We start from the raw sequence: 22167 nt of genomic DNA, 5'->3' as shown, positions 1-22167 counted from the left end.
CTTTTCCTCCTTCCTTAGATTCTTCACTTTGTATTATGAATACTGGAATGTTACTTAGATCATCTGTTCTGGCTCTCTTCAATTCCAAAGTGATACTATTTTAATAAGGCATGGAAGGGAAAATCCACAAAATATGCCTGGAGTTGTCAACCTTGTAAATGACACATAGTGAAAGCTTAATCGTGGAGGATTGTCACAGAGCCTGATGTTAGCTCGGGAAATACGTGTCATCTTAGAGAATTGACAGAAAAAGAGTACCAGGGAAAAGCCTGCTGAGCACCAACTCCAGGAGCCTGGCCTGAGAGGCAGCTCTCTCTGTTAAGCAGGAGTATAAATATTTTGCGGGTTATGCAGGAAAGCAAATTATATTCCTCTGCTTCTAAAGTATTTTATATAGTTATTTGGCACAGAAGTCGTACATAATCTCCTCTGTTTTTCCCCCCAAACGAATAGACCACATAGCTGGAAATGTCCCAGACGCATGGGGAAACTGTCATTTGGATTTTTCCCTCTGCCTGCAGCGAGGGAAGGGAGCAAAGGAGAGCACTTGAGAATGTTCTTGGCAATGGCCATGAAAAGTAAAGGAAGTGAAAATCCTCAAAGGTCAAGTATACTTTCAAACCTCCAACTGGGCCACATCTGAAATAGATCCCTTCCTTGTCATTTCTAGGAAAGGGGTAGGACATGAAATTCACTGCACAGTCCTGCCAACCGATTGGTAATTTACAATGCTTCTCTCATCTTCAGCTTTCACCTTTTCAAAAAAAGAAGAAGAATGAAACAAAAATTCCGTAGAAAATGCTGTTCTGACCTTTGGTCTTCCTTTTATCTGGGTAGGACTGGGTGAATGTCTTAGCGGGGGCTGCTATTACAAAATACCACGGATTAGGTGACTGAAGCAACAGAAATTTTTTTTCTCACAGTTCTGGAGGCTGGAAGTCCAAGAACAAGGTCTTTGCAGGTTTGGTTTCTCCTGAGGCCTATCTCCTTGACTTGCTGATGGCTGCCTTCTGTGTGTCCTCACATGGCCATTTCTCTGTGCATGAGTGAGAGAGATCTCTGTTGTCTCTTTGTTTTCCAGTCCTAGTGGATTAGGGCCCATGCTTATGACTGTATATAACTTTACCTCCTTAAAGGTCCTATCTCTGAGTATAGTCACATTGGCCGAAAGGCTTCGATGTATGACTTTTGGGGTAACATGCGTTAGTTTATAAACAGTTGGCTACATCACGCTTCTGGATAGACACAGTGTACCCCCTCTTTAGTATTCGTCAGTCCTCATCTATTTAATGTACACGGATGGTGTCTTTATCCCCAGAAAGATATTTGTCCTGCTTCTGCACCCTAAGTCATTGAAACCAAGTTTCGCTTTAGCAGTCTTCACTCTGCCTGTATGAACTTCTAACGTATGACCTCTTTAGCATATAAAGCATATATTTAACCTGAAGAGATTTGAAGGCTTTTGAAAACTTGTCTTTTTGCTAATTTATCTATACTCTTTTAGGCTCCTGGAGAGAATTTTGTTTGTTAAGATCAGCTTGTCAAAAATGACCCCTAAAGTGAAACTGATATGCTGAATTTTATGGATGACTCCCACTGTCCCAACTTCACTCAGCTTAGTTGCTGAGCATAGGAATGACAGCAGACTCAGTTCTGGCATTCATGTCATCACCCTGGAGTTAGTAAAACCTTAAACCAGCCAGGCATTGGGCATGCGTTTAGCTGCCAGGGACAGCTCAGCTTCTGGTGTCTGAGAGAGGATGTGACATAACCTCTGTGCTTCCAAGGTGTTTGAAACTAAAGACCTTCTACTTCCTTGCTGAGCTTAAGAGTTGACACTGGTGTCCAAAATTCCCATGGTCTTATCAGGATAAGCCATGCTGCCACTGATGGCCAAGAAAGGCAGGTGGATGTGTGCCCTGTAGAAGGGTGTTGGGAGAGAGGGAGGAGCTGAGAGCTGAAACAAAGCAACATTTAGTCTCCACTGAAACACTTTCTGGTGCTTGGAGCATGAACATCTCTGCACTGATGGGGCTAAATTAAACTCTTAGATTATAGAGCTCTTTTATCCCTCTCCCCCTGTCTACCTATCCCAGCCTTGAATGCAGAGCTCACCAAGAAACAACACTCTACCCCAATGCAATTATTAGAGCAAAAAATGGTTATCTTATCAGCAAATGCTTAATATTCACTTATGGGCAGTGTATTAGTTTCCTAGGGTGGCTAAAACAAATTACTACAAATTGGGTTTGCCTGAAACAACAGTTGATTCTCTCATCATTCTGGAGGCCAGAAGTCCAAAATGAGGGGGTCCATCTGCAGGGCTGTGCTACCTCCGAAGGCTCTGAGGAGCATCTGTTCCAATTCCTTTCTCTTGTTTCTGGTGCTGCCTACAACCCTTAACATTCCTTTGGCTTGTAGAGACCTCACTCCCATCTCTGCTTTCATCTTCAAGTTAGTATTCTCCTTTTGTCTCTGTCTCTGTGTGTCTTCTCCAGTATGATCAGAGCCTGCCTTATTCCAGTAGAGTCCACCCTACTCCATATTGAATTGAGGTCCTATCTTATTCTAGTATGATCTCACCTTTACTTGATTGCATCAGCAAAGACCCTATCTCCAAATGAGCCATACTCACAGGTATCAGGGATTAGGACTTCAACATACCATTTTGGGGAACATAATTCAACCCATATCAGGCAGTTTAGTTTTTTCTTTCCCTTGACTTGTATGAATTTGAAAAATTGACCAAGTTTCTTCCTGAAACATTATCAAATTTAAGTCAGGTTCTGCTTGTCTTGAATTGATGATCTCTTTGTTTAAAAAGAATAATTTACATATTTAATTGGTACAAATTGTGAAAGGCTTTAAATGCTTTGCATTTGCTTGAGGCTGATTAATGAGTAAATTTGTAAACTGTGGCTGTTTTAATTTGCTGGGGTTAATTAATGTTTACTGCACTTGGAAGATGAAAAGACATATATAAATGCACCGTAATGTGAATCATTTTTTAATTTGTTTTGGAGCATAAAGTATATTCAAATTGCTTACATCACTTTTTTTAAAAAAAGGCTGTTGGAACACTATGGTAATTAGTGGAGAGGACTCTAAAATTTTGAGGTGAATTAATTACATATTATTGAAGATATCCTGTTTTAATACTATATATTCCAAGAAAAGTAGTTATATTTTTACTCTCATTATGTAAAAAGTAAAGAGTAGAAATCTCAGAGGTCAAAATTGATAATTATATAGTGTATCATAATTTAGATAAAGTCTGGATTTGTTTGGTTTTGCTTTGGCTTTTTAGTTCTGAGTTGAGACTTTCAGAACAGGGTAGGGAAAAAAAGGCTAGCTGTGCTGAAATGAAAATAAGATTTTACAGTACTAAAATTTTTAGTCAGAAATATGAAATTTCCTGGTATTTTTTTTTACTAATAATATAGGAATTGAAAAAAAATAAATAAATAAAAAGAAAATAAGATTTTAAAGTAACATTTTTAAAGAGAAGAAATTACTAGATTTCTTGTAAATTTTCAACTGAAGAAGCATCAGGGGCTGGGATGAGGTCTAGTGCTGAGACTGGGAAGTGATTAGAAGGAAAGACTGGGGTAAGGTCTCCCCTATGAAGCCAGAAGCTGAGCATCATGGAAAGCGGTTGCCTCCGGCAGTGGAATGAATGGGTTCTCCATTCTTGTGAGGAGGTGGCCATCTGGGGTAATTTTCCAACATGATCAATGGAACACACCTCTGGCACCAGGATCCATAGTTCACGAGGCAACTTAAAGTGGTGCTGGCCTTGGGGATACCACCCCATTCCACTTCACCATTATCTGAAGAGAGGGCAAATCCAAGGTTAAAGAAGCAAAAAGATTGGTTCTGCTTTATTTTTCATCTCCTACACAGTTTTCTCCTTTGTTCTTTGCAAAATAAAAAAATAAATAAATAAGATTGCTTTAAAAAAAAAATCACCTCATGGATACTAACATTGAAATAATTTAAGAAAAAAAAAAGACCCATAATTCTTTGTTTGGATATGAACAGTAACCACCAATCCGATGTTATTGTTAACCACTGCTCTTAGACTCTAAGGAATTTTCATCAAAGACACGGCACTTCGTTGTGGGTGGAACCATTCATTCTCTAGCAGAATTCAATATACAAAAAAAATCCCCTAGGAGAAATCTAATGTAAGCCTTTTCCCAAAAACCCTACAAAATTCTTCTGAATCCTGGAAAACTTCCATTTTCATTCCAGTGCTTCCCTGTGGGCTGTTTCAGCACAGACATGAGCTCTCCCAGCCCATATTTTCCATGGTCCTAAGACATCGCCACTACGATGTGTTAGAATATTGCAAATTCTACGTGTCTTAAGTAAAACCTGTGCTTCTTTCCTATATCTGCCCTTCTGATAGACAAAACTCAGGCCAAGAATAAAAAAATTACCACCCACCCGATCACACCTCTACCCTGCTTCACCACCACCATCAAAGTCACCCTGTTTTTCCTTGTATCTCGTCCTTGAATGTCTTTCTGGCTTTATCACTCTAGCATACATTTTTACCCACCATCCCCTTCCCTTTCTTTAATGTTGACCTGCCGCTTACGGATCTTATAATCCCCAGATTGCCCATCCATCCCTGCTGGCCACTCAACCCGTAGAATTCCCGTAGTCTGGATTTTTGCTAATTGCATACTCCCGGTGCGAATCATGTATTCCTCTGCCCTCCGTATCCCATAAACTTCAAGTTCTGGCTTCTGTTTAAGCTGCTTCCCTTGTGCCCAACAGCCAACATAGTCCCAGCTCTAGGCAAATTCATCCTCTGCGCATTGGTACGTGCATTTACATCTACTACAACGGTAGTGTCTCTTCCTCAGCAAATCTGTAATATCACTATCTCCAGCCCCACAATCGCAGCTTTTTTTTTCCTCGCTCGCTCTGTTCATACTGTTTACCTTAACACTTTTATGGGAATTATTTTCATGTCCATCTTTCCTCTGGACCATATGCTCTGAGTAAAAAGGAATTGCCTTATTTATTGCACTGGCCTGGGAGATGGGAGATGGTTGGATTTCTGAACCGTTGAATGAATAAATAAATGAATGAATGAGCTCATTAATTAATGAGAAAATGGTTTTGTTTTTCTTGGCTCCAGATTATTTTCCTTAAAGGGAGTCCTTTCAGCCTCCCACTCCTGCACTATTAATGCTTCCCTGAAGGCAGACACTCTCCATCCATCTCCAGGCCCCAGATGCCAAGCACTTTCCGTCACCGGGCTCGATTTCCCCTGCATTGTTAAGTGATAACATAAATCAGCTAATGCAGACGAGAAAGGACCGTTGCTCTTGCAGAATTGTGCACTGCAGAGCAAGTTTTGTGTTCAAGTAAACACGAACTGGCCAGTGTGCAGAAGAGCAGAGCGGGTTGGTGTGTGTTTTTTAAATCTGCAGAAATAAACATTTCCAATGAGCTAGCATGTATACAAACATGCCGTGATGGCTACAAGAACAGGCAAGCCCTCCCTTGTGACATGTGTATATTTATACTTGTCCTGATCTTATTCATACTTACCTGGTCCCCTTATTATAATTATCAGCATAAATCTTTAGGCTCTTGGAGTGAAATTAACTAAGTATGGATGTTGACAATTTCACTTTCTACCATCAGCTAACAGGCTTTGCTAACCAATACGTCCTTCTAAAGATAAAATCCGTCAATTAAGCATTTACCAGATGAATCTATTGGAATGCACTTCCTTCATAGCAGAGAATGATTGCTGGCTGTTGGGAGAGACACTGTTTCCCATTATTTTGGTTTCCCCTGGTCCGCCCCAGGATATCTGTTACCCAGGTAAGATAGACTCTCACAAGTTTGAGAAAGGGTGCTGATCAGAAGGACAGCACTTACAGTGGGCAGGTTGGACAGGACCAAGCTGTAGAGGCACCCTCAGACTCCCTCCCTCTTCGGGTGCAACTGAGGGTACACGGGGAAGCTGAAATCCAGTCTGCATGCAGCTACAAGCCATGTGCCCTGTGCGTGACTCATTCCCCAAAGAAAGCAGCACATGGCCTAGTAAGGGCCTGGCCTTTATCAGAAATAAAGGTGATGCTTTCGTCTCCACCTGCTCTCTCTTGATTAGTGCAGAGCTCAGGTGAGAAAGGAGACATTATGGATTGATGCCCAGACACCCCAACACCAGCAGCAAAGGCTCCAGGACAGGATGGGCCCAGATTATATAAAGGCCCCCGAACGACGTTGCCTTTATTAAAATATGTGCAAGGGAAGTAAAACTGTATTTGAGTATTTTTCAAAAATCATCTTCCTCACCCTGGCTGGGTAACTCAGTTAGTTGGAGGGTCATCCCATCCACCAAAAGGTTGCAGGTTGGATTGCCAATCAGGACAATACCTAGGTTGCAGGTTCCATCCTCATCGAGCTGCATAAAAGAGGCAACCAAATGATGTCTCTCTTCCCCTTCCTCCTTCTCTCTAAAAATCAATAAAAATACATCCTCAGATGAGGATTAAAAATAATCTTAAAAAGCAATAATCTCCCTCCTTTTGCTTTCTTGTGCTCACTAAAGGCATCAGCAGTTTTTAAAAAATGAAATGTGATACTGACCCAGGTAGTGCAAACCTCAGATTTTATTTTGTTTTCCCATTTACTCTATATCTGAGAACTTAATTAGTAGTAAAAACAAACAAAAAACTATACCAACTATGCAGAACAACCCACCAGAAAATGGAAAAATACGTGCTGTGGAATGAAATAGGAGAAAAATTAATCCTCAGAATTCCATCTCTGTGTTCTCAAACCTGATACTTGCAGTCCCAGGGGCCTCTGCGTGCTTAGTAACCTCACTGCGTTTACTCTCATTGACCACAGTCATAAAACTTAGGTCATAAAGCGATGATGGGAAGAGATGAAATAATCAATTCTGCAGAGGATAAAACTGTTTTTCAAAATGGCTCTCGGTTTGCTCTGGTGGTGGAATTGCAGGTGAATCATTGTTATTTCTTTTGTTTTCCACCTCTTTTGCACAGAATTTATGTTCCTCTTGCCATTAGTACCAACTGTTAGGTTTGCATTAAAAGAGGAATCGCAAAGAAGCCCTGGCTTACGCCACAGGGTTAGGCTCTTGAAGACATGTCTGCAGAGAGAATTCCACCTGCTCCTGATTAGTTTGAAACTCCCTGAGCTTAGCCACGAAAGTCCACATCTCCAGCCAGTTTTGCCTCTAGGCTGTGAAGAGACCACTGTTTCCTGGGTCGAAAACCACATGAAAGAATTGCCTTATGTGTAAGAGTCGGGAGGCATAAAAATCACATTCATTTTTCCTTTTTTTGCATAGGATGCATAGTTTATATCTGCTTATGTTAATGGTCATATATGCACATTCACTATATCTGCTGATGAGAGGAAAAATCAAGATAGAGGTTAAAGCTGGAGCTACAATTTAGCTCCACCGGACTGTACTTTTCTTTTCTTTGTGTTTTTTGTTGTTGTTGTTGTTAATCCTCACTAGAGGATATTTTTTTTTTTTTTTTTTTTTAGGGAGAGAGGGAGAGAGAGAGAGAGAGAGAGAGAGAGAGAGAGAGAAACATTGATGTGAGAGAAACACATCCATTGGTTGCCTCCTGCAGGAGCCCCAACCAGGGCCCAGGCCTGGGAGGAGCCTGCAACCAAGGTACATGCCCTTGACCAAAATCGAACCCGGGATCCTTTGGTCTGCAGGCCGACACTCTATCCACCAAGCCAAACAAGCCAGGGCATGAACTTTTTATTTTAAAACAATTCCAGACTTAAAGCAAAGTTCTGAAAATATTACATGAAATTCCTGGTTTTGAAAGTAACTTGCAGACACATTGGCCCTTTACACCTAAATTCTTCAGTATGTTTCCTCTAAACAAGGACATCGATTTGTATATGTGAATATAACCTCAACGTGGCATACGTTCAGAAATTCTTTCCATAATAAATAAACTTGGGCTCTGGTGTGACCTTTAGAAGAGTGTGCCCCTCGGGACTGCTTAGGCCCCCGACTGCCCAGGCAGAGCAGGACTCCCGATGGAGCCAGAAATAGGACTGGCACGTGGGCACAGGTTTCAGGAGTAAACACGAAGAAGGAACCCTTTCATCTGTTTTGAGGTGCCGGGGGGGCCTGCCTGCCTTTTATCTTGATTTCTGACTTGATGCCATTGGTAGAACTGAGTTGTTTGATCTACGATGTTTAAAAGTCCAGAGGAAATTTATCTTAAATGAAAAGGGACTTTTTCTGTGCTCTCGGTCTTATGCCGGGCAAGTGATACTTCAGGAAAATGTCACTGGCGATGAGGGATCTTCTCACAGGGATGCGGAGCCGTGTTGGCATCCCCTCCGGGGACACTTTGTTGTCCTAAGTGGGTAAAGCATGCTCCATTTACAATTCGTGTCCAAGGAACTCCGAAAGAAAAATAAACCCACATTCAGACGTGGAGGCTGAATTTTAAGACCGTAAGAGATTTTCAAGATGGATAGCGTGGCTAAAAATAAGAGGACTGGCCCAGTTTTCTGCAGGTTGAAATAAAAAGTAGATTTGTGGAGCAGCATTGCCCTGGGATAAGATTGTCTATGAAATTTTTTCCCCAAGTTGGGAAACGTGGCGGCACCATACAGGGCTCTGTTTCCACTGAGGTTGTCTAGTCCCTACACCCCTGATGCAAAGGGATATTTGGGAAAAGACAAAAATAAATTAACAAAATTAATTAATTAATTAATTAATTAATTAAAACAAAGGGATATTTGGGGTGGCTGAGCATGCAGAATCAACCATTTGAATAACTCAAGACCAGCCCTGGCCAGTGTTCTCAGTGGTTAGAGCATCAGCCCATTAACGGAAGGGTCATAGGTTCAATTCCTGGTCAAGGGCACATACCTGAGTTGCAAGTTCATTCCCAACCTGGTCAGGGAATGTGCCAGAGGCAATCAATTGATCTCTCTCTCTCTCCCTCTCCCTCTCTCTCTCTATTTCTCTCTCTCCCTCTCTCCCTCCTTCTCTCCCTCCCTCCTCCTTTCCTTCCACTCTCTCTAAAAATCAATGGAAAAAATATTCTCAGGTGAGATTAAATAAATACATAAATAACTCAAAACCCCAAAGGCATCTAAATTATCTTAAATTTGACTCCAAATTGGGGAAAGCTAATGACAGTTTGTGTAGCTATCATATCTATGCCCATCATCCGGAGAGGGAGTCAAAAGGAGATAGCTGTTCGGCGGGGACCTGCTGTTGGGGGTGGGCTGTCAAAATGGAAGCCATAAGCAAGGCCTGGCTTAGATAAGGGAGCAGCTCATGGTTGTACGAGAGGGCATGCCCTGGCTTTCCAGCTTTGCTCTACCATCCAGAAGTGCTGTGACTTTGGACTATGGCTAAAGGCTCTTACCTTTGGTTTCCTCATAGGAAGAAAAAAAATATCACTGCATTCATCACTTTCTAAATCTGTCAAAAATAATGTATGATGATAGAGGTGTGTACATTTAAATGCTATTGGTTACAAGTCAGATTAAATAGCCGTGTTCTCGAAGAAGTGGAATTTTTCATGGAATGGTGAGAAGGTTGCACTGGGAGTCGGGATATTTGGGTTCAGATCTCAGTTCTGCCACTTGGTAACTTTAAAGGCATTTCTCAAGATGGATGACACAATTTGCTCAACCGTCAATGAGGGTGACAGCCCCACCATAAATATTGTTGTGGGTGTCCAATAAGCTAGTGGATCTGAAAAAGGCCACAGAAGATGTCGCAGCTGCAGTCGATCTCATGCTGTCAAGCTGTCCTAGCATGACAGTTCCATCACAGGGCAGCCATCCCACCGATTGAAATGTCCTAATGTACAAGAATCACCTCAAAAGTTCTCCCTACATCAGCACTTCAAACAGGCTGCTCCATGAACTACAGGTCAGTCCATGCCTAGAAGTAACTGTGCTCACAGCGAGGGCTGGTCTTCAGGAGGGGAGAGCACGGAGCGCCCTCTACACTCTTAGAACGTTCTTTCTCTCAGCGTCTGAATGACTCTGACACACTTCCTGAACACTACCCTGCTCTGGCTCCTAGGTCACTTCCTGACAAATGGCCTGGCAGACACGGAAATTCAGAAGCAGTCCTTCCTTCCCTGCGGCTTTCTGGTTCAGAAATGTCCACGTGAAAGATCGCTTCCAGGGGTTGGGTTCTACTAGCCTGCCTTTGAGAGATTTCGGAGTGAGGGTTTTTATGGCACTGTTGTTTCTTGGCGGCACTCCTTGTTTTGGTTTGAGGCCTGTTTTCTATGAAGGGGGTGGTGGGTAGCTGAGCCATTGTGTAGTGAGGCCTTTGTACAGCTTGTGGTCAGACTATAATGTGCTTAAGAATCACCTGGGGATCCTTTTCCAGAGTTGTTTCCCTGGTTTTGGGAGGGATCTGAGATTCTGCTTGCCACCCCTCCCGGGGGAGGCCCGTGGAATTAGGCCTCCCCTGATTCTGTGGATGAGGAACACAAGGCCTAGGGAGTTTCAGAGGCCGTGGGTTACAATGAACAGTGTGGCGGTGATATGCTGAGCCGTGGATCAGACATGCCCAGAACTGTGATGGAAAAATTAAATCCAATCTCGGTGCTGGTGTGGGCAAAATGCCTAGAATGGATGACAGATTTATAGTAGAGCTTCTAGATAGGGAAAAAAATTACATCCCTTTGATAAATACTTCCAATGCAGCTGTGGCAGTTGGGGGGCGGGGGGCAGGGGGGGCGTACTTTGTACAGAGGTGCAATCTCCGGTCCTTTCAGATACATAAGTAAATATTTAAAAGACAAGAATTGGTCATATGAGAATCCCCTGTTAGATAAGGTTGAAAGGAAATCTCTGTTTTGGAGAAAGGCTGCTGATAAACACATACTTTTGTACCGGGAACCAGAAGAATCAGAAAATGGGAAAAATTAATAAGAGCGATGCCGCTTCAATCTCATACAAAAGAAAAAGCAGCAAGCCCAGGGGACCTCGGGCTCACACCGGTCCCCATGTCAGCACTTTACCAGCTGTGCTTGGCATGGCCAAGGCTGAGTCTAACCTCCTTTCCGATTAGGAAATTGTCCTTTCCGCCCCAAATGTGTTTAAAGGATGGAAGAGGTAGACCAGTCATCCTAGCTGAAGCTTGTAAAAGAGAACTGATTTAATGTTGGTAAACTCTATTTTCTTGAATCCTAAAATGTGGCAGTTAAATTTTGGGGAGGGGCTTAAGTGGCAGATGAATAATTAAGAGAAGAATATTAGAATTCATCTGTTTCCCCTTGAGCAGCTCTTTGATGAGGCTGTTTCTTTCCCAAATCATGCGAGTCTGTGACTTCTACAAAAACAAAACAATTCAGTCATTTGACCAAGATGACATTGCTATTGGGTGTTTCTTTTGATGTTAGTTTCTTTAAAATATTTTAAATATTTACAGTGACTGCTGAGTGATGAGGTATTTTTGTTTTGTTCTCTTCACTGCACATCTTCAACACATTTTCAGAAGGGCAAGCTGATGGGGGTGCTGGATGTTTAGTATTTGAAATGAAGTATCTCTGCTGTTGTTTGAACTGTAGATTAAATATTACCATCATGGAACTCGGTTAAATATTTCCAGTCTTAATTGCAGAGCTCATGTGTCTGGGTATTAAGGGAAGAAAATATTTGACTCCAGAGGTAACACGGCAGTTGGCAAAGGCAGATGCTTAAAAGCTTTGGAAATCCCCAATATGTGCCATCAAAGCATTTTAATAAAATATTGCATTAATTCGGGGGAAAAGAGAATCCATCAGGGCCACCCACATAGAAGTGTGGTTTCTGTGCGATTAGTCTCACCACGGAATTCAAAGACGAAGTCCCACTCACAATGAGCAATGACATAATCATATTTGGCTCTGGATTTGTTTTATCACAGGCAGAATTGCCCAGTGCCAATCGTATTAGCCACCGGTAGAGTCCTGAGCCCTTAATAACATCGAGAGGTAGCTGGCTGCTCTGGACTGTCCAAAATTGAATCCTACCCCAGCTCACAGAAATCCATCATTTCTCCCCGCCCCTCTTTTTGTCCCTGAAAACCACACGGACTTTCTTTGTTCCACATGAGATCACCAGAGGTGGTGGTTTCTGAATCTCTTGTGTTTAATTGACATGGGAATGTGGATTTCCGCTACTTTGTACCAAAAATAAAAACCTAAATGCTTTTCACTCTGCCAAAAAAAAAAAATGACATTTCTTGAATATCTCCTTCTGTCATTTTCTGAAAATGAATATAATAATAAACCAGGGAAATTAACCATCGTGGAGCTGAGCGTTTGAATAGCCATTTGGAGGAAATTTCCTGCCAATTGTATAAGAGATAAAAGAGAAAAGGCTGCCCTCCGATTTGTTGATTTGCCGCCACCCGAAATGCCCTGGATGTTATATGAAGTGCAGATGTAAGGTTTTCCACTGTGACAATTGCCTACTCCACCTCTTTACTCCCATGGCTGCAGTGGGTGCAGCCCTCCCTCCAACTCCCATGCCTGGGAAATGCCTGTTTGAGGGGACAAAAGCAATAATCCTTCCACAGGGCTAGTGTTTGAGTCAGCTTGCAACCCTGTAAGAGTGGAAGACCTTATGGAACCGAGCTGTGCTTATATTGCCTGGTTTTTCCATTTACTCGGTAAATGCACATTCCACTGATGAGACTCAGCGTGAGCCCTCTTGTGTGTGGTATTGTGGAGGCCGCGAGAGGTAGGGGCTCCATGCGGGGAGGCTGGTGTGCAGCCCAGGACTTGGATGCCAACACTGATGTCTACAGGCCGTGGGATCTTGAAGAGCTTCATTCATGTCCCCCAGCCTGACTTTTGTCCCATGAAGCTAAGAATGCCTGCCCCATAAAGTTGTTGAGGAAAATCTTGGAGGATGGGGATGTTCGAGGTGGTCTTGAGAGAGTTCATACTCTAGATAAGCGGAGATGGGCTTCTCAGGCAGCAGGAACAGAGAACAGAGGTGTCATGATGGGAATGCATGGTCCAGTTGGGGAATAATCCAAGACTTCTAAGATGCTGCGTCTGAGACAGGTGTGATGGTACGATTCTGACACCAGTTCCATGTACAGGATTTCCCCTCAAAACACCAAGTAATTCTCCGACATCAGCTGAGTGTCCTACGCTTCAACCCAATTCTGACACTGTCTGTCTGGAGATGGTATTAGATCCCACAGGTTAAGGGCTCAGGCCCACAAGACTGCTCCCCCACCCCACCCCCACCCCCATTCTCCCCACCATAGTCAATGGCAAGTCCTGATTGTCACCTGGGCTTCTGATGACCAGCTATAAACTGGAGGTCCCACCCACCTATCGGGCTCTATTCCTCTAGAATGGCTCACAACACACAGACCAACATTTTACTTACTAGATCACCAGTTTATTATAAAAGGATATAACTCAGGAACAGCCAGATGGAAGAGATGCATAGGGTAAGGCATGGAGAAAGGGCACTGAGCTGCCATGCGCTCTCCAAGGCATCACTCTCCCTGCATCTCTGTGTGTTTGTTCGCCACCTAGAATCTCTCCCAACCCTGCCTTTGGGGATTGTATGGAGGTTTCAATACTTGGGCATAATTGATTAATCATTGGCCATTGGTGATTCCTCTCCCTGGAGGCCTGGAAGATGGGACTGAAAATTACAACCTTCTAATCACATGGTTCTTCTTCTAATCACATGGTTGTTCTTCTGGTGACCAGCCTCGCCTTAAGTGACCCAGGGACTTTCCCCCAAAAATCATCTCATTAACATAACAAAAGACACCTTTACAGCTCTCACCACTTAAATTTTAGGAACTCCACTAAGGAAGACCAAATATACATTACCACTGAAATGGGAGGAGCCATTTCTCAGTATCAGGGACAGGTCTGGGGAACCAGGAAGGATACAACTTAGAGTAGGGACAGCAATGAGGAGAACATCACAATTATCCAGGCAAACAGTAATGATGGTCCAAGGTGGCCAGTGGAGAAGGGGGGTGGGAGATGAATAAGAGAATCCAGAAATGGAGTTAAAAGGAGTTGTGCGTGATATAAATAGAGTCACAGATGGTTCTGAAGGTTCCACACATGTGGCTGGTAGAATGGTTCTGCCACAGTTAGACATGGGGCTTTGAACGCAGTTTTATACATCCTTTCGTGGACAATGTAAGTTAACAGATCTAGCAAACTGTTAGAAATATAAAAACTAGAGAGGGAGGGAGAGGTCAGAGCTGGGGAAATACCTTTCAGAATCATCCAAAGGGAGGATCCTTAGCGTTTCAGAGTAAATGAGATTTCTAAAGAAGAATTGCAGAAAGAGGTACAAGAAAAATATTATAGAGCTGAAGACCATAGAAAAAAAGGAGCAAGAAGAGTTACTCAGAGAAGTCACAAAAAACAAGCTTAGTACTGTGTAGGCAAGACAGAGAAAATACTTCCCAATGGAGAAGGAGGGGAGGTTATAATGCCGCAAAGGCTCCAAGAACAACATGGTGCCGGATGGAGCCCAAAGCAGACCCCGGTGAAGGTTATTCCCTCTCAGGATGAACGTGGAAGCACCAGTAATGATTCCAGAAGGCCCTTCTTTAGTATTTTACATGTTTAACAGTCACAAGCATAAGATTTATATAAGAGAAATGCCCATTGAATTTATTAAAGCCGACGCTGGCTAAGTTATTGGCCATTACCTGTGGCTCTGAGAGACATGAAAAAGTTGGAAGAAATCTAATGGAGCCTTTTATCTGTGCAGGAAAGATCACTGCAAGCGTCAAGTACTGAATTTTAGAATGGCCCACCGTGAACAGATACCTACTATAACTCAAATTAGACTTGAAAGGAACGGATTTGCTTGGGGTTTTATCATTTAAAATAATATCTTGCAATAAAACCAGCTCCATAGAAGGATATTAATCTCACGCTTTAATTCTATTCTGTGAAATTCTTTTAATAGATATATTTGAACAGAATTTTAATTTTTCAGATAATTATTTGTCGATGTAAAAGAGAAGGTGAAGGATGACGGTAAAATATTACAAACCAAATTTAAATCCTGAATTTATTTTCTACAACCAAAATAGTAACCATTGACTGATCTGAAATATATAATACAGTAAACTCTTAATGGAGAGATGATTGGGAAATGAGCTTCTGATTAATATTGACAGCACACGTGCTATTTATGAGTGTCTAATTTTTTTAAATATGTCACACAGGAAATCCTGGTGAATCTTTGGCAGCATAATAGCACATTCACACATCTTGCGATGCCCTGTTTTAAAAGCACTAGTTACACTTGATACGAGGTTATATTCCAAGCTCTTTTTTCTATAGAAATGCATTTCAATACTGAAATGTGTAATTGGGGAGTTTTCACTAGTCTACAAGAACTTAGGCTAAGTCGATTATGTTCCATAAAGTAGAATGTGTTTAGTCCCTTCGATAAAGGGGTACCTGGTAGCATTTTTTGAAAAGAGAAGCAGCCGAGGATGAAGGCAGGATGTTTGCTTCAAGATCACAGGAGACCCGTTGGGAGGGCGGGATGTTGAGCCCTGGGAAGAGGAGGATGGAGCAGACCTTCATGGGTCCAAGGCCACGGCCAGAGGGCAAGGGGACTGTTTCTCTGTCGCCGTAGAACAGCATGCAGCAGCAGGGGAGCCTTTGGGGAAGACAGACTTGTTCAAGGCAAAACTATGAGAACTGTTTGAGAACGGAGCAGGCTGCCCAGCTGTTCGGCTACTCTGGTCATTACACGTGTTCAGGGAAAGGCTAGGGATTCACTGGCTGTGTATGGCCTTTGGCTTGTCCTGGCATATTTCCACAGCCCCACAGCTAGCACATCACCAAAGCACACTGTTGGTGTCCGGTGATGATTGCTGGGAGAATCTCTCAGAGGAGGAAATGGCAGGTTAGCTCTCCAGGTCTTTCGCCACTGGAAGGAGCATCAGCCCGGTCTAAGCCGTTCCCCCTGGGCTCACAGCACGCCTTGGGCACTTGCTAGCTAAGACTTTGCACAAGTGGTTAACTACCATGTGTCTCTCTTCTCGCATCTGTAAAACGGAGGTGATGATAGTACCGACCCCCAGCTCTCAATGAGATCATGACTTTCTCTCGTTTCAGATGAGCTGCTGCAGAAAGAGCAGAACTACTCGGATGACGTCCTGGCCAACATGATCAGTGAGCCGAGAATCAGTTATGGCAATGATGCGCTCATGCCGTCTTTGACCGAAACCAAAACCACCGTGGAGCTTCTTCCCGTGAATGGCGATTTCAGCCTGGACGAACTCCAGCCCTGGCATCCTTTTGGGGTTGACTCCGTGCCAGCCAATACAGAAAACGAAGGTAAGAGGCCCAGTTAGAGCAAGAGCAGTCTGATGTGTATATACAGCTCTCTCATGTCCTGAAGGGGGGTATGAACTTTTAAAAATACTTTCTTATTGAGAGGTATTTTGTTGCTTCTGGAATGAAAGCACCAGATTCAAGTTGTGTTTAGGAGAGAGTGGCCTAGAATGTCCACTTTCTAAGAAAACAGACAGGCGATGAAGAGAGAAACGCCCATGGGGCCTGCATAAATGGAGGTTTGAAAGGAACCACCGTAGTTTTCATTTCAGATGTTTATTCTCGTGCATTAAGTTTCAGATTGCATTAAATGTTAAAGGCAAGGATAGAGAACCACTTAGGACATGTACTGTTGCTTAAGAGGTCCACAGTTTATATTTAGAAAGTGAACTATAAGGCAGCTGTCAAAATGAAGACGCACATTGGCCTAAGTGTTTTTTCCTCTGATAGTGCAGAGAAGTAAGATTTTCTCTGTCTAAAAATTTGCACATTAGCTAATGAGCTTTCTTTCAGATTTCTTAGCAGAAACTTCCAATTAATATCTATTTAGGTGAGAGCATATTAGGTGTGTTTTTTTTATTCCACAACAATTTTACATGTTCAGATGTTGAAGATTTTGAACACAGGAACACCTTGATTTTGAGATACTAATAGCATGTTTTTCAAGAACACACAGGATTTTATCTGTAATTTTCTTTGTTAAAGGAGCAACTTTTGATGGTGGTAATATTTGTAATATGGATGTTTGTAGTATGCGTTAACTCAAAATGCAGTCAGTTACTTACTGTTCAGACTAATTCTAAAACCAATATTAGCCCTGTAGGGTACTGGAGAGCCTTTTTTTAAAAGAACCATTGCAGGAAAATCTTCATATAAACTGTTTTCATAATGTGAGTAACCACCCCAAATTTGTTCTATTAGCTTGAAAAAGGGTACCTTATAGTAATAATACCAGATATGAACAGCAATGTTATTTGTGACATAAAAATAATTAAGACTTTACCATTTGTAAAAAATTCTTACTCACATAGAGGGAAAAATTTTAAGGACTTTCAGTTATCAAAGACTTTCTTATTAAATTGTAAAAGAGTGCTGTTCTGTCATTTTGTATAGGAAGATACATTTTGGCCATTTAAAATTCTTGTCATGCATTCTCTAATGATAATTGCATGTGGAAAATGTCCAGTCTCCTTTGTAAATTGAACGTCCTTGAGATTTCCTCTTTTCCTTTAGAACATCGGGTTGTTTGAGGGAGAAATAGGGAACATGTCTGAAGTTTAACAAACTTCTCTGGTAGACAATTACTGTCTTTAATGCCCTTTATACCAAATAATGTTAAATGTTTGGTGTATTATGTCCCAGAGGTAGCTTTTTATGAAAAAAAGAATTAATATATAGGTTATGCTCTTATTTTTATAAAGAATTTCTTATCAATATCTTATAATTTAAGACCTTTTCACTTTTTCCAAATCTATAGCTCCTATAAATGAAATGTTTCCATTTAATATTTTCCATTATTTATCGAACTTGGACAGTAGGATAAAATATCATTCAGCACCTACCTAAATCATTTTTATGAACACACACACACACACACAAAATAATAGATACTAAAACATATCATTTATTTATGGTAAAGTTTGTGGAAAGATTTAGAAAACCAAAATAAGCTAAATTGGCAGCAGAATAAAATGAGTTTACAGAGATGACAGTGCATGCTTGTTACAATACATGGTATCTCTAAAGTGCTGTTAATTCTTAGACATGTGGACTATGCCTGTACAGAGTTTAACAAAAATAAAAGACACTCCAGTCCTGTTCATGTTACTAGTAACTTTTGAAATTCAGTGGCTACAGTGAAATACAGTGAGCCTAGTGCCACATCACCCACTGTAGAATAGCAAGTGTGCCAGCCTAGAATAAGCTGCGTTTCCTGAATTCCACATTTTCCCGTTACTTTCCCACTCTGTCAGATATTGAGAGTGTAACTGCTTCCTATATGAATAGCAGCCTGCACATTTCCTTGGTGTCTTTAATGAGGTCAATTTAACTTGGCATTTATCATATTAGTACTATGAATAATATCAACAGTTAAATAAATCTGCCTTTATATGCCCTAAATATTTTATCTTGACTTATATGTATTCATATGCATATATGAGATCTCCATTAAAATGATATGCACTCTATTAAGCATGCTGCTTATATGAAAATTTTTAAATAGTAACTAAATTGATCCATTCTATTTGGGGGAGAGGGGTAGAAAGGATTGTTCCTTTTAAGTGGAAATGATAGGGAGGAACTATGTCACCAAAGCACCTTCCTAAATAAATCCTAACGCCATCATGACCTCCCTCCTACCTTCCCCTTCCTCTTGCTAAATAATCTAAAGAAAGAAGATTGGATTAACTATACTGGATTCCCCAAAATGAGCACTTTTTGGAAGGCCAAGAACAGTACAATTTGGAGATACCCGGAGCAGTAATGGACTATACACTTCTGCTCAGATGTGGACTCACTCCAAGAGAGGTCTTTGGCCATTGGGCTCAGATTCCTAATAGCACACACATTGTAGCTTTGGTCCTGGGAGAGAACACACACACACACCAGGCCCTTGGGTATCACCAAGTGCTTCTGGATTCTTGAGCCAGATAGAGTTTTTGAATTGCCTAGGCTTCATCCAAAGAGCTGATATTGTTGTTAAATAAAGATCTGTTGTTGATAAACAAGAAAAGCTCAGATAAAAGTATTGGAGACAATAATATTTAAGATCTCAGAGCTTGAGTTCTGGTTCTCACTGTTTTCAGATACAACACCCTTTTTTTTTTTTTTAAATATATTTTATTGATTTTTTACAGAGAGGAAGGGAGAGAGATAGAGAGCCAGAAACATCGATGAGAGAGAAACACCGATCAGCCGCCTCCCGCACATCCCCCACTGGGGATGTGCCCGCAACCCAGGCACATGCCCTTGACCGGAACCGAATCCGGGACCCTTCAGTCCGCAGGCCGACGCTCTATCCACCGAGCCAAACCGGTTCCGGCTACAACACCCTTTTTTTATAACATTTCAAAAAGCCTTCTTAATGATGAATCTCAAAATAAAATGGATTAACAACATTTAGGAGGAAAATCACTATGAGGGGTCTAATTTATAATAAGTGTTTCCACATGTAAGTGTTCAGCCTGGACTTCTAGATGAAAATGGCACGGGCAGGTGTCTGGCCTCCATGCAGACTGCTTCCGGGCTGATTGCATGACTCCGGTTCAGCGAGCAGCACTGATGTGATTTTTCTCAAATAGTGAGTAACTCTGGGGAAAGCTCTAAATAAAACAGTCTCCCCTCATTTTACCCAGTGGTGAGCTCCTGGAATACCCAGGTTACAGTAAGAACTGTGCAAAAATGCTTTGTGCTTGTTTATAAAACTGAGTGAAGTCTGGACTCACAAAATCAGGAATATAAGAAATTGTACAAGTTGCGGGACAATTTATTCGTGGCATTGCCCTGTGCCCGGCACCTAGCATCCTCAGTCCCCATCTACTAAAAGCGAGCAGTGCCGACCCTCCTCCAGTCTAGTGACAACCAAAACCACCTCTGCATCCCCCACCATCCGCACCACAGGATGGTGCTCGCCGCCCCCAACCCTCACTTCTGAATGAAGTGGGTCAGAGTTTAAATTCCAGCTCTGCTGTGTGTTGTGGGCAAGTTACAGAGCCTCTCCTGCTGTTTCCTAGTCTGTAAAAAAAAAAAAAAAAAAAAAAAAAAAAGTAGAAATCCTAACTAAAGTTAGGGTGTGAGCATTAAATGAGATGGCAGGTAAAGTTCTTAGCAAAGTGCTTGGGACATAATACATGTTTAACAGTAGCTTTTTTATCTCTCTCTCTCTTTTTTTCTTTTCTTCAAATAGAACCAGGATCTTACTAGAGAGGTTTTACCAGCTTGTATCAAGGATAATCACTCTATGGGCCCAAACAGTATATCCTTAAAATTAATGAGTATGATCCAGGCCTAAAATCTTACCCTTTCTGTCTCATCGCCCTTTCCTCCCTCTTTCCGGAGCCCTGTTTCCTGTTAATCTTACAGACATGTGCTTACACACGGGGCTATTGAAAATACCTAGAATTCTCAAAGGATTTCCTTCCATTGTTCATGCAATCCTTATCATCATCACTTCAAACGCTTCCCAAAAATGTACTGTTTTTCCTAAGAACAATCAATGAAGTCCAGAGAAAGGGTCAGACACCCGGGCATTCTTTTAATTTACATTGAAGAAAAAAAATAAGCATATCACAAACCCAGCTTTCCAATATCTCAGGCTCTTTGACCAGCTGCGATTTGCCTGAAGAGATTTTTAGTGTGTGTTTTTTCCAGTCCACACAACGGAACTGGCTAACCTGAAGTGAAGCTGGTGTTTATACTACTATTTTCTCGTGGATCGTGAAGTCATCTGGCTAAATGCGTTTGTGTTAATAGCACCTGAGTTTGTTCTTTCTCAAGATTGCCTGAGCTGGCCAGCCAGGAAGATCAGTGTGGGTTGCAGTGGCCACCAGCAGGCCCCTGTGGCCAGCAGTCGGCTTCTTTATCTGTAACACATCCATAAAAGACCCCAGTGTGCTCAAGGAGGCACAGCAGGTCTTGTAAGATTGCATGTATATAATCGCAAAGTGACGTTCCCTCTGCTCTGCTTTTCCTCGGCCATAAAAAAAGCAACGAGCACATCACCGTCAGCAGTGAAACCGAGATTTAATAAAGGCTTTCATTAAGCCCGAGAGCCGGTCCTCCTCAGGCCTCTCTTTGTGTAAAATGGCTTTCCTCCTGATTCCTGCATCACCTTGGGCCGAGTGGGGAGGTGTGCGAGGCAGCATTTAGCTTAGAATTGGTCTATTACGAGCAACACCAGAACTAACAAACTCAAAAGGCCCAGAATTTCAATCATTCTGTGTCTCTCCTCTTGGAGGGAAGGCTCTGATTCTAAGTGGCTGAAGGCAGAGAAATTACACATTTCTGCTCACGTTTTCGTTAAACTCTTTAAGGTGATCTGTTTCTTGTTTTTAATTGACTGGTCAGCCCATGTAAAATGTTTTGAACACTCACTCTATTGATATCACCTTCCAGCTTAACGAGCAATAGTCCATTTGAAAAACTAGAGAGTGTTTGTAGTAGATTGGAAAGTAATGCAGTACTCTGTCTTGTCTCTGTGCGTTGTTTTTTCCCGATGATGCCATAATTGCCTTTTTAAAAATGTCTTGATGTCTGCTCACTGAACACAAGAGTTACTTATTTTTTCAATATTAATTCATACTGAATCAGTCTCAGACTGTGAAAGCAGGCTAGGGATTAAGTCACTAAAACTATTATTGTTTTATCTTCCTAAAAAAAGAGAAAAGTTTTTATTACTGTTTTCAAATAATACCCTATACCAGTGATGGCGAACCTTTTGAGCTCGGCGTGTCAGCATTTTGAAAAACCCTAACTTAACTCTGGTGCCGTGTCACAGATAGAAATTTTTTGATATTTGCAACCATAGTAAAACAAAGACTTATATTTTTGATATTTATTTTATATATTTAAATGCCATTTAACAAAGAAAAATCAACCAAAAAAATGAGTTCGCATGTTACCTCTGACACGCGTGTCATAGGTTCGCCATCACTGCCCTATACATTAAAAAAAGGGGGGGGGCAGAAAAGTTTACAGGAACGGTCTCCTCACCCAGAAATAACTGATGAATGTTTTTGTGGTTACACCTTTTGGACGTTTCTCTATGCACACTTGATACTTGTCAGTATTCCCTTAAGTGATGGTGGAATGGTGC

General features: G+C 41.8%; 1 protein-coding gene across 7 annotated transcripts in view; it reads left to right on the top strand.

The window, feature by feature from the left end:
- The window catches only part of APP (amyloid beta precursor protein), a 160694-nt gene that overhangs the window by 117098 nt on the left and 21429 nt on the right, over positions 1 to 22167 (top strand). For all 7 annotated transcript variants that reach the window (XM_014461935.2, XM_014461932.2, XM_014461930.2 and 4 more), the window contains one exon: positions 16134 to 16355. In XM_014461935.2, coding sequence (XP_014317421.1) covers positions 16134 to 16355 — 222 coding nt within the window. The remainder of the gene's footprint in view (positions 1 to 16133; positions 16356 to 22167) is intronic.

This window comes from Myotis lucifugus, unplaced genomic scaffold (genome assembly GCF_000147115.1).
Source record: "Myotis lucifugus unplaced genomic scaffold, Myoluc2.0 scaffold_163, whole genome shotgun sequence".
In the NCBI taxonomy this organism is placed as follows: domain Eukaryota; kingdom Metazoa; phylum Chordata; class Mammalia; order Chiroptera; family Vespertilionidae; genus Myotis; species Myotis lucifugus.
Note: the sequence above shows the minus strand (reverse complement) of the source record. Positions and strands in the feature narration are given on the sequence as shown.